At 43.4% G+C, this 12,347-nt stretch overlaps 2 protein-coding genes across 2 annotated transcripts; one reads left to right on the top strand and one right to left on the bottom strand.

The window, feature by feature from the left end:
• Positions 1-143: 143 nt before the first annotated feature.
• Positions 144-3,886, bottom strand: ppan (peter pan homolog). Its single transcript, XM_079282548.1, has 12 exons — positions 3,706-3,886; positions 3,370-3,540; positions 3,028-3,129; positions 2,866-2,916; positions 2,506-2,676; positions 2,209-2,285; positions 1,892-1,999; positions 1,673-1,796; positions 1,507-1,585; positions 1,187-1,316; positions 946-1,103; positions 144-859 (listed from the first exon to the last, which is right to left on the bottom strand). Exons 1-12 carry the CDS (start codon positions 3,718-3,720, stop codon positions 345-347), a joined length of 1,701 nt encoding a protein of 566 aa, XP_079138674.1. The 5' UTR covers positions 3,721-3,886; the 3' UTR covers positions 144-344.
• A 778-nt stretch (positions 3,887-4,664) lies between these two features.
• On the top strand, positions 4,665-9,309 carry ccdc47 (coiled-coil domain containing 47). The gene is made up of 13 exons (XM_079282604.1): positions 4,665-4,804; positions 5,474-5,757; positions 5,886-5,987; positions 6,396-6,570; positions 6,675-6,796; positions 6,885-6,950; positions 7,072-7,173; positions 7,272-7,382; positions 7,497-7,582; positions 7,688-7,746; positions 7,834-7,943; positions 8,037-8,204; positions 8,771-9,309. Exons 2-13 carry the CDS (start codon positions 5,482-5,484, stop codon positions 8,849-8,851), a joined length of 1,458 nt encoding a protein of 485 aa, XP_079138730.1. The 5' UTR covers positions 4,665-4,804; positions 5,474-5,481; the 3' UTR covers positions 8,852-9,309.
• Positions 9,310-12,347: the final 3,038 nt, after the last annotated feature.

Here is a 12,347-nt window from a genome sequence, read left to right as displayed (position 1 = left end):
TAATGTTTGTCATTTTATGTGTTCATCTTATCTGGACCCCCGAGTCTGAAAAGAGTTTGAATAAAAAAATAAAAATAAAAAAAATAAAAAGTAATTATCATAACTCCAAGAAACAGCACCAGCTCCCAGACAAGAACAAAATCATCTTTTAACAATTTATTGAACAAGTACAATTAATCATACATGTGGAAAATATAGCACTTTTGTTCTCTTCTGTCAGTCTGCTGATTTTCAGCAATAAACTGTCTCACAAACAACCATCTGGTTTAATAACAGCCGGATGTTTGCTGCCACCTGAAGGTCGAGCAGCAAAACACATTCAAAGTCCAGAGAGGGGAGGAGCTTCAGCCTTTCCCCTTCCTCTGTTTAGAGCCGTGCTTTGGACCCTTCTTCCTGAAGGCCGGCTTGCCTTTTGGACCTTTAGATTTGTCCGTATTTTTATTTCCACCGAATGTTTTCTTCCCATCAAAATTCTTCTTCCCGCCAAACTTCCTGTCCCGGTCGCCAAACTTCCTGTCCCGGTCGCCAAACTTCCTGTCCCGGTCGCCAAACTTCCTGTCCCGGGCACCAAACTTCCTGTCCCGGTCGCCAAACTTCCTGTCTCGGTCGCCAAACTTCCTGTCTCGGTCGCCAAACTTCTTTGCTCCGAACGCCTTTCCACCAGGCTTCATTTTCCCCCCGTCCCCGGGTTTCTTCCATCCCTTTCCTGTTTTGTCTCTGTGTCCTCCTGGACCACTTCTCATGGGGGATTTAGTGTCTCTGTCTTTTCTAAACGGTTTACCCGGTGACATCTTCCTCTTCTTGGCAGGGTCATGAGTCCTCTCCGAGCCGTGCCTCCTCTTGTTAGCGGGGAACATGTCTGCACACAAAAACGGAGTCTTGGTCAATAAATATGTTCAAAACAACCCGCAGAGCTAATGACTTATAGCACAACGTTATATTCACCTTCATCTGGCTCCAGTCCCACAGCCTGTCTGTAGTACTCCACCTCATCATCAGATTCAACAACAGCGACCTCATTGTCCTGCATCCCGGGATCCTCCACCTCACTGTCCTCTTCAGCCTCGGCATGTTTCCTCTTCATGCCTTCCAGGCTCTTTTTCCTGTTTGGAGGGGAAACAATAAGTGTTACACGGACGCAAAATGACACGGCAGAAAGGTCAGATTATCTACACGGCCACATTACTTGTTGACGTCTCGTTTCTCTTTCTTCTCAGCGACGTTCTGCTCCTGCTTTTTCCGGCGACCGGCCTTCTCCTTCAGCTGGGCCGCCTTCCTCTTCAGGATCACCTGGATCTCCTCCTCCGTCTTGGAGACTTGCAAATAAAGTGCATAACAACTTCTCATTAGAAGACTATTTGTAGCCGGTCCACATTACACTCTGTTGTGTTTCGATGAATCAGTAAGCGTTTACTTTTAGAGAGAAATCATAATGATTTTTTTCATCGCGTACACCAGAACGTATCAAGCAGGAAGATCAAAGAAAAAGGACAGACGTGAACTCACTCGTGGTGTGATAGAGGACACTCCCGTCTCCCATGCCGTCCTGTATCTTCACCAGCTGCAGAGTCATGCGAGGACCAATCTGAGGACAACACAGAGCAACACTTCAGGTGCCACCCGAGCAACATCGTAACATCTTTGAACGGCTTCGCTCCCTCTGCGCTCTCACCTCGGTCAGACGGACGGCACTCTGCTGGGACGCCATGTTGCCTCTGCCGGAGTAGACCTGTGGTAGCTCCGTTATGTTGTGCTCCCCGTCTTGCTCAGCTTCACTTTCGGAGAGGTTTGCTCCCCTGAGAGACGAAGGAGAGCACAAAACAGATCGTCATCAGACTAAGCGCCCTTTGACCCCAGGACTACAACGACTGTCCCGCCACGAGCAGCTCACTTTATCATCAGCTCGCTGATGTCCTCGAACTTGCTCATGTTGGGGAACCTCTCCTGCATCAGCTTCTTCACGCCGCGGCTCATTCCCACGGGGACAACCTTCATGCTGCTGCAGGTTTCAACACGTCATGTGCATCAGTGTGACATTCACTCAACAACATATAAGACGTGTGGCTGTAGTGTGGAGGCCCATCAGTGCGTTTACTTTGAACATCACTGAACAGTCAAGTCACAATCTGTCATCATCTGAGCCGATCTTTGTGCAAAGTCAAGCTCTTTGCCATCTATGACTAATGTACGTGACAACACATTACTTACTAATGACGAAATTCAATCTCCTGGGTCTCTGGGTTGTAATTCAGCAGCACACACCTCTTGATGTTATTGAGGCTTATCTGGAAAACAACAGCATCTTATTTATTTATTTGCTAGAATTCCGGTTTAAATGTTTACGATGCTGAAAGACTCAAAGATTCAGAAATCAGAAAGCGTTTACTTTTCATGTATCTTCAAAGGGAATCTCAGAAGACTATACTCTCATCATGCCAACGGGGCTTTCAATCTTGAGTCAACCAAAGTGACGGCGAGGCAATATTTTGTGCTGGAAGAACAAACCTTGTGCACATTGATGGAAGGAAACAAGTTCTGAAACATGGTGGCCATGAGTTTGACGTGCATGCCGTCAGATCCAAAGTTATTGAGGATGAGGAGCGGGTGGTGCGTGAACTGCTGCTCGTGCATCCGGTGCTTCTTCAGGGATGAAACCACATCTTTGACCAAAGAGTACTGAAGAGAAAAAGTTCAAAAGAGTCTCAAAAGAGAAAAGAAAATTCAAGAGATGAAAATGGCGTTGCCAGTTTGGGCAAATCAGTGCGTTTACTTTGAAAACATCACAGACAGTCAAGTACTAAAATGTCGTCATCATCTGAGCCCGTCTGTCTACTCGTGTTTCAATCGTGAGTTCATATGTTTTACCTTGAGCACTTTGAAATGAAGCGTGGGACCTTTGGGAAGTCGAGCCAGTCTCTGAAAGCACAAGATGCGAGTTCTTTAATGGTGGAACAGGCTTTACGTGCCACAACCGTACAGTCCTTCAGTACCAGAGAGCGGCCTGCTCATAGTGCGAGGTGGTCTCACCATGTTTATGCAGCTGGGAGTCTTGCTGAACATCATGAAGTGAGTCACTCCCAGTGGTCCTGCGATGGCTACAAAGTCTTTCAGCATGTTCTTCTTCCTCACCTGGTTAAAAAAAAGAAAATAAGCACAAACAGGTCAGACATAGTGGATGAGACTCAGCAGGATAAGGCAATGGCACTTAAATCTCGAGAAAAACAAAATATTTTCACTCAAATGTTCAAATAAAGCCTTTAAACAACCACACATCTACCCTTGTGATGCCATTTAAAGCAACCCAATGAGTTCACAGAGCACATGGCCTCATCCAGCAGCGTGGACAGTCTGCTTTACGGTTCGACAGACCTTCAGAGACTCCGCGGTGAACGGCTCCATGACTCTCCGCACGTCCACGATGAGCTGACCCACGTTTTTCCCAATCTGACCCCGATTAAACACGAAGGAGTGGGGGACCGCGGCGTAGGTCTCCTCGGCCACATGGTTAGCTGTGGCTCGGGACTTCTTCTGGTTCTTGGTCTGAAAGCACAATAGTCATATATATATTGATTATCATGAAAAAGAAAAAGGGAAATAACATTTCACCGATTCCTGTGTGATTTGGATTTAAATTACAATAAAAGTGTCACATCAGGCTAACTCTCTTCGCTCGTGGCTAACTTGCTAGCACGGGCCGGTCCTTACCTTCGATTTCCCCATTATTCAGCGATGTGTAGAGCAGCTAAAGTCATCAACATTAATAACATCTGTTGTTACCGCACTATCTTTACGCTTTCAATAGGAATCACGTTCATTATGACCGAGAATGTTGACAACTGTTACAACGACGAAGTCACCCACGACACGTTCCACATGGTTCAGCCGCTGTGTGTCACACACTAATAATTCCGTGTCGCTCAAACGTCCTGAAAAATAGTTCCGTGCAAATGTAAAACGCATGCGTTAACCGTTATGAGGTGCGTAGTTAACTGCTAATAAATACATAATAAAGTTTGTATTTATCTTAATAACACAACGAAAAGTTTAGTAACGGTGTAACATAATTGGTAAGTTAGTTTAACTCAATACATTAGATTAATGATAAACTCATAAGGCTTTTATTGTTAAGCAGTCCGTAAACTCTTAACAATTATATAAAGTTGACAACAAAACACAACATAAATAGGAAAATAAATAAATATAGCATGGGTGGATGTATACATTGCATATACAGCAGAATCATATTCTGTAATAATTTGTGAAAATAACGATATTTATTTTAACGATACAAATATAATCTATGCTGTAATGTAAGGAGTTTGATGTTGTTGTGTATGAATCCAGAGCGTAAGAAAATTGTCTGTAAGCTGCTTTACTGTATATGTATATATTATTATGATAGCAGTGCTGTGTACTGTAATACCACTTCTGAAATATACACAGTTGTAGTTACGTAACGTGACCACTGGGTGGCGCTGAAGTAATAAGTATGCTAGCATTCAACGCCCTATGTTCAACGGCATTAGCATAAAGGAAGACACAACAACAGCCCATAAAGACTTCCGGTAGAAATATTTTCAAAATAAAACCGTTGAGTTAATCAGACAAGGACACGTCACGTGATTTCTATGGTGTCGAAGGGAGTAATGGATATATCCAGCCACGATACTTTTGCTTTGAAAGGTTGGTCCTATGTCGAGTACACTCCAGCTTCAGGCGTAACGGGAAACATTACTACAAGGACAGTTCAAGCTACTTAATTTGAAACAAGCGATACGTTTTTTTTGTCACAGTCATTCTCCAGGTACGCTCGTTGTTCGGTTTGTTCAGGTGTTTTGTTAAAGTACGACTAATCGTCTGAGTTGAGTTAAAGAGAACAGGTTGGTTGCTAGCAACAAGATGCCATGCTAGTTAGCCACTGTTAGCATGCTAATAGCAGGTTTGCTAACAGCTAATGATAAAGTGAGTGGGAGCTGGGGGATGGGTCGGGTATGGTTTGTGGTTTCATCGTATAACGTTATGTCATAAACGCTGGATTAGTACACAGTGTTCGTTTTGACTTGAATGCCACCACAGAAAGTCATTTATATCACTTTACATTAAAGCCTGTTGGCACATCTCACGTTAGTCTCGAACCGTGGGGACTCTTTCCTCTCTTTGGGGTTTGTCTCATGAAGCCCTATTGTGCGAGCGGTTGCTGTATTGTGGTGAAGTTTAACCTGAGCTCTTGTCACAGTTATAACTTACTGCCAGAGGCCTCAGTTTGGATTATTATGTTAAATATCTATGGCCTGGCAGGTTGACACTATCACCACACTTTTACAGCATGTTATGCTTCCAGGTAGCCTCATGTACACACTGATACACAAGCACCTTGCAGAATGGAGCAGTTGACAGATTTCTGAACTGGTGTGTGTGTAAGAGTGTCATGTTTTCCTTCCTCTTGCATCAACTCTTTCCCCCTGTGGTGCAGGTCCCACCATGCGTAGAGCGCATCTCCTCTTGATTCCCGCGCTGCTGGTCCTCCTGGCCCTTCCCGTCTCCAGGGGACGTTACAACGATGACTTCGACGATGGTGAGGACATCGCAGACTTTGACGACAACGACTTTGCTGAGTTTGAGGACATGAACGAAGATCCGGAGGCTGAGGCGGAAACTGCCTCGCCGTCCTCGCAGCCTGAAGAGGAGGAAGACGAAGATGAAGCCACCGTGGAGCTGGATGATGGTCTGGATGGCTTTGAGGACTCCGAGACACAGGTACATGGCCTTGTATTACATATGGAAGCATCCAATGTGAGCACATTCTTCATAATAAATCCATTTTTTTATTATTGATGGCATTTTATTAAACTATGCAAAGCTAAATGACCTTGATGTTTCCTTAGGATCAAGACATATACAGTAAATATGACCAGGAGGAGTTTGAGGTGACTGGAGACATGGACAAGCCGGGCCACTCCATGAAAGACCCTCTTATAATCCACACGGTAAGCCGGGCTTATTGCTAAAATCTTCTCACAGGCAAGTTTCACACTCCTCTGATCGGCTGAGGCTCTGAAAGTGCACGTGGTTCCTGCTGCCTGCAACGCATACGGTGTCGTCATTGTACTTAAAGTTCAGGCAATCTACATAAACGCCTGTCAAGGAAACTCAACATCAAACTGAAATTGTAGTCTTTGGCAACTTATTGCCTTTTGCCTAAATCACCATTCTTTCATTCAGTTGCATTGATACTGAGTAGAGCGAGACCGATGAATTATGTGTCTCATCAGTATGTAATTAAGTACAGAAATGTTAAACATTTACTCTAAAAGTTTCATCTCATGTTGGCCTAGGAACAAAATCCAGCATCGGTCGAGCTATGATACCAATGAACGCTTGTTGTTTCTCTGCAGGTTCCTGCACATCTGCAGAACAGCTGGGAGAGTTACTACATGGAGATCCTGATGGTCACCGGCCTGTTGGCCTACATCATGAACTACCTCATCGGCAAGAACAAGAACAGTCGCCTCGCTCAGGCCTGGTTCAACTCACACAGGGAGCTTCTGGAGAGCAACTTTGCACTCGTGGGTGAGTTGTCTTCAGTACACGGCACAGCAGTGTGTGAAAGCAACGGGTGTCAATCGTGGTGACGGTCGGTACGACGCAGAGCTTGTGTTCATTGGTATGTGCAGGCGATGACGGCACCAGTAAAGACGCAGTGAGCACCGGGAAGCTGAATCAGGAAAATGAGCACATCTACAACCTGTGGTGCTCTGGACGTGTGTGCTGTGAAGGCATGCTGATCCAGCTCAAGGTAGGAGAGCTGTGTTGCATGTGTTGGTGTCACTGTATTGTGCTGAATATGCCGTCATGTAATGTTCCTCTCATGTGGTCTCATCCAGTTTCTGAAGAGGCAGGACCTGCTCAACGTGCTGGCCAGGATGATGAGGCCCGCCGGGGATCAAGTGGTCTGTACCAGTCAAATAGCAATTTAATCAAGTCAGTGTAGAGTCTGTGAAGTGGAACACAAAGGATAGATGCACTGGACTGTGCACAGTCATTGTCTCACTCACGTCTCTCTGTCCGTAGCAAATCAAAGTGACGCTGAATGAAGACGACATGGACACTTTTGTGTTCGCTGTCGGCACCAAGAAGACGATGGCGAAGCTCCAGAAGGAGATGCAGGACTTGGTGAATATCCTCCACAACGTCTGCACATGCTGTGTTTATTATACCGTACTATTGTTACTTCATATACTTAAACAATGTCTTTTGTTATTGCTCCACAGAGTGAGTTCTGCGGTGACAAGCCTAAGTCCGGGGCCAAGTATGGGCTCCCTGACTCTCTGTCCATTCTGAGTGAGATGGGCGAGGTCACAGACGGGGTGATGGACAACAAGGTGCTGTCTCTCACACACAGCATTATGTTTAAGGGTTTAACAGGGTTAGTATGACAGGCTGGCTTACTCTCTTTAAATACAGCTCTCAATGTGTCTGCATCTGTTTTTGTTTAGATGGTGCATTATATCACCAATCATGCTGAAAAGATCGAGTCCATCCATTTCTCGGACCAATTTTCTGGTCCAAAAGTTATGCAAGAGTAAGTATTTCATCTTTTTGTCTTTTCAATCTCTGACATGGAAGTTATTTAGCACTTTAATACGTTCTCTGTGGTACTTAAAGTTCCCGTGTGTGTGTGTTTCAGGGAGGGTCAGCCCTTAAAGCTGCCTGAGACCAAGAAGACGCTGTTGTTTACATTTAATGGTGAGCACTTCGTCTCTCCTGTCGTCACTGTGCCTCGCGACCCCATCATGGCACGTTGATGTTTCATGTACTCTGTTTCTTGTGTAGTGCCTGGCAAGGGCAACCCTTCTCCCAAAGACATGGACTCTCTGCTGCCTCTCATGAACATGGTGATCTACAGCATCGACAAAGTCAAGAAGCTCCGTCTCAACAGAGAGGTACGCAGGATTCTACAGCGTCGGTGCCTCACAGTGCATCCAAATGACCACTCCACTTACTTTAAGTGCTTTATATGTTCCCGACATGTGTAGGGCAAAATGAAGGCTGACAGAAACCGGGCCCGTGTGGAGGAGAACTTCCTGAAGCAGACTCACGCTCAGCGGCAGGAGGCAGCTCAGACTCGCCGGGAGGAGAAGAAGAGAGCCGAGAAGGAGAGGATCATGAATGAGGAGGACCCGGAGAGACAACGTCGTCTGGAGGTCAGAAATGCCACAAAAAGACTGTTAAAGGAACAGTTTGACCTTTTTGGGGGAAGCTGCTTATTCACTTTGTTGAGAGTGAGAAGAGATGATTGAGGATGATGTCGTTCTGTGTTTGTAAATGCAGCACCTGAAGCAGTTCAGCAACTTTACTGAAGTTGATGTACTTTCATGATTCTAGCCATTTTGTTGAATTCACTCACTGTAATTACCTAAAATGAATGTAAAATGACGCAGATGTTTTACAGACATTAATGTGCTGTTATTGTTTTTACACTTTGTTTAATCTTTACAAAAAACAATTAATATATAGCTTGTTAATTGAGCGTTGGAGGTTCTGGTAGGGTGGTTTTGGATAGGTAGCCGTTTTCCCCTGTTTCTTAGCTTTATGCTAAGCTAAACCGGCTGTACCTACATGTTTACCGTACATACGTGACGGTCGATCGATCTTCTCATCTAACTTTCAGCTTGAAAGCAAATCGACACACATCCCCAAAATATCAATCTTATATTTAAGAAAAACACACAAATAACGTTTTCAAATATTTCTGTCTTTCTTTCTCCAGGAAGCGGCTCAGCGACGTGATCAGAAGAAGATCGAGAAGAAGCAGATGAAGATGAAGCAGATCAAAGTGAAAGCCATGTGAGCGAGCAGCACAGAGGACTCGAGCGCGCCGCTCACAGTCGCTGTAAACGGTCGAGCTCTGCCGTCTCCGTCTCCACCTGCTCGATATTTGGTGTGGCTCAACCCAAATGACTGAGAGTGAACTGTCCATTTCAAGTGGGAGGGACGTCTTCCAGCATCATATCACCACAATTTTTTACTATTATTTTTCTGTCCCGCTATTATGTCAAAATGAATTGGAGCTGTGTTTGACAGCCGTGTAGCTCGGTGAGCTTTTTTTTAACCTTCATCTGCTGGGAGAGAACGCACTATTTGGTGGTTTTGAGCCACATTTTTTAAAAGCATCGCTGTGGTTTCATTGGAAATTTATTTGCATTAATATAATCTTGAAAGAATTTTAATTTATATCTGATTATTTCCATTTCTTGCAGGCTGTTTCTAATGATTATCTGAGCAAACAATAAAATGCACTGGAGTCTGTTGGAAGACTGTCTCTGTTCTTCTGGATCAGATTTGATTTACAGGTGATAAACGCTTTCATACGAACATAGAGACTGATTCACAGACCTTTAAGAGAGTGAGGGTCTATAAGTTACATAGAGACTGATTCACAGACCTGTAAGAGAGTGAGGGTCTATAAGTTACATAGAGACTGATTCACAGACCTGTAAGAGAGTGAGGGTCTATAAGTTACATAGAGACTGATTCACAGACCTGTAAGAGAGTGAGGGTCTATAAGTTACATAGAGATTGATTCACAGACCTTTAAGAGAGTGAGGGTCTATAAGTTACATAGAGACTGATTCACAGACCTGTAAGAGAGTGAGGGTCTATAGGTTACATAGAGACTGATTCACAGACCTTTAAGAGAGTGAGGGTCTATAAGTTACATAGAGACTGATTCACAGACCTTTAAGAGAGTGAGGGTCTATAAGTTACATAGACTGATTCACAGACCTTTAAGAGAGTGAGGGTCTATAAGTTACATAGAGATTGATTCACAGACCTTTAAGAGAGTGAGGGTCTATAAGTTACATAGACTGATTCACAGACCTTTAAGAGAGTGAGGGTCTATAAGTTACATAGAGACTGATTCACAGACCTTTAAGAGAGTGAGGGTCTATAACGGGGACCAGAGTGGGTGAGGCTGAATGCTAAATTTATCTTTGAGATTGTGTCAGCAGTACTAGATTTGGTTACATCAGGGTTGATGAGCTAAAACGGATACAATGACTGTGTTTAGCCAGATGTAAGGCTGTATAATGAGACACATAATCCCCGGATAATATGAAACCACAGGAATATTTGTAAGTTATTTTTGTCCTCACCAACTCAAAATGTAGAGCAGTCCTTTAACACAAACACCATGAGTTATCAGAAATAACCAAATACTTAAATTAACATCCTTTACAAATTAACATTAATGCAACGCTGCTGAAAAGGATTAAGTTTAAATGACTTGGCTTATAAATGTCTAATGCAGAAATACTGCAATTCTATTACGAGTACAGTTTGATGCTTTTCTGTGGAAACCATTGGTTCCACATTTTTGCCTGGTCATTGTTTAAAATATGCATTTTTAGATTTCCATTTTTCTTATTTATATATTTCCTTAAATGTCTTGATCGGTTTCATTCAAATGTTCTAACTCGGTCACAAAATGAATCCACTCCAGCAGAGCATTTACATTGTCATTATTTCATGGTGCACAATATTGGCTTCACACACGGCAAACATTGAAACGCTGCCTCTAGAGGTCCAACAGACAGCAATCAACCAACAACCTTCAGTGTGCAACGCTGGAATGTAACTCAGTACATTTATTCAGAACCTGCACTTAAACTAATGTTTATTGTCCTTATTAAGCTGTGATTATTTTTTCCTTCAATCAGTTTTTAAATGTTGTGAAGACAGTGAGCAATGTTGTCAAAATGACCCAGAGCCCAACGTGACACCTTTACAATATTCAAACCTCAACATTATGATGTATAAATTAAAACAATTAAAATGGTAAGTTGCCACGTTATTTTCTGTCAACGAACTAATCGTTTCAGCTGTGCTTGAACAAACTGCACTGCACTACGTTGTATGTTTTGTATTTAAAAATCTTAATTTGTGAAGTAACTGAAGCTATCAGATAAGTGCATTGAAGTATAAATGCACATTTCTCTGGTGGAGTAGAAGAAAAGACTCAAGTAAAGGACAAGTACCTCAAATTAAACCTTAGGTACAGGAGGCTACTTACGTGAATGTATACTGAACACCTCAACATCTACACAACATTTAAAATGCTAATTACGCGTCAATGCCGCACTAATAATTAAATATGTAATAATACACTGTCGGAGAAATTTAGCTGTCTAATGAGTACTTTTAATGTTGATACTTAAAGTACATTTTGTTAATATGCCACCTCATATATGAGAACTGTGCACCACTTGGTTCAGAAATGAGATCAGATTAGTTTTCGTTTGCTGAGTTGTCATTAATACCACTAGTCCACCGACAGGGGGCGCTTTAGTCACTTTCCTGGTCTTGGGTTGGTACGCGCAGATTCGAATATTGTTTTCTAACTGTAGAAATGTGTCGATTTATAAAATAAATAAGTTTATTAATGTAAAATGTTTGTTTATTTTAATAATGTGAACGCTGTACCTCCATGTTGTGACTTAGCGTTTATTTTTCTACTGACGTTAACCGCTTACAGAAAGTGCTGCTCAGGAATCGTAGGCTGCATTCGCAAACACTGATGGAGAACAGGCGAGGCTTTCAGGTTGGTTACGCGATGGCCGCTCTCTTCACAATATATGGATTTTAGAGGGAAAACAATGGCTTCGCCGGTCGGAAAGGCGTGTTGTTGTTTGGACTAAGTACCGGAATGACAGCGGCATCGTTTTAGCTCGTCGGTTTTGCTTTAGCGCCGGATCGGAGACGTCTCTTTTCTGTTAGGGTCTCAGTGTTTTTCTTGTTCGTCTCCCGGGCCTGGATGTAGCTGCCTACACTGTAGCGGCGGGGTTGCTACTTTCGGATGAGCGGGCAGTAGATCTCGAAGAGGTGGGGTCTGAATTTTTGGCGGACCGGAGGTCAAAACAAGTCAGTAGAGCCTCTGCGTGACTTTATTTCCCACAGATGAAACGTTACCGATGAGGGCAGAAGGGAGTTTGCGTCCTAAACTTGGTGTTCTTGCTAGTTAGCATTAGCCAACGGCAGCAGTAACTTGCTAAAGCGAGAAGGCATAAGTAATTTAACATTGGTGAACGTTATCTAACGCGAGATCCGCCGGTTATGTTGCTCATGCGGAATAGTTCGTCACCCGATTCATCATGCGTTTAACGTCAACTCTGTTTTGACGTCGGAAAACATAGTTTCTTTGCATTTTGTGTGTGCAGCTAGCATGTTGCTAACTGAACTAACTAGTCAGTGACGTAACGCTGGTCATTGTTTTGACAGCGCGCAGCGTCTTAGTCGAGACTGAGAACGTCCTCGTTATTAACCTGCTTCAATGTTTATTTTTGCTC

This window comes from Melanostigma gelatinosum, assembly GCF_949748355.1.
Source record: "Melanostigma gelatinosum genome assembly, chromosome: 13".
Taxonomy (NCBI): domain Eukaryota; kingdom Metazoa; phylum Chordata; class Actinopteri; order Perciformes; family Zoarcidae; genus Melanostigma; species Melanostigma gelatinosum.
Note: the sequence above shows the minus strand (reverse complement) of the source record. Positions and strands in the feature narration are given on the sequence as shown.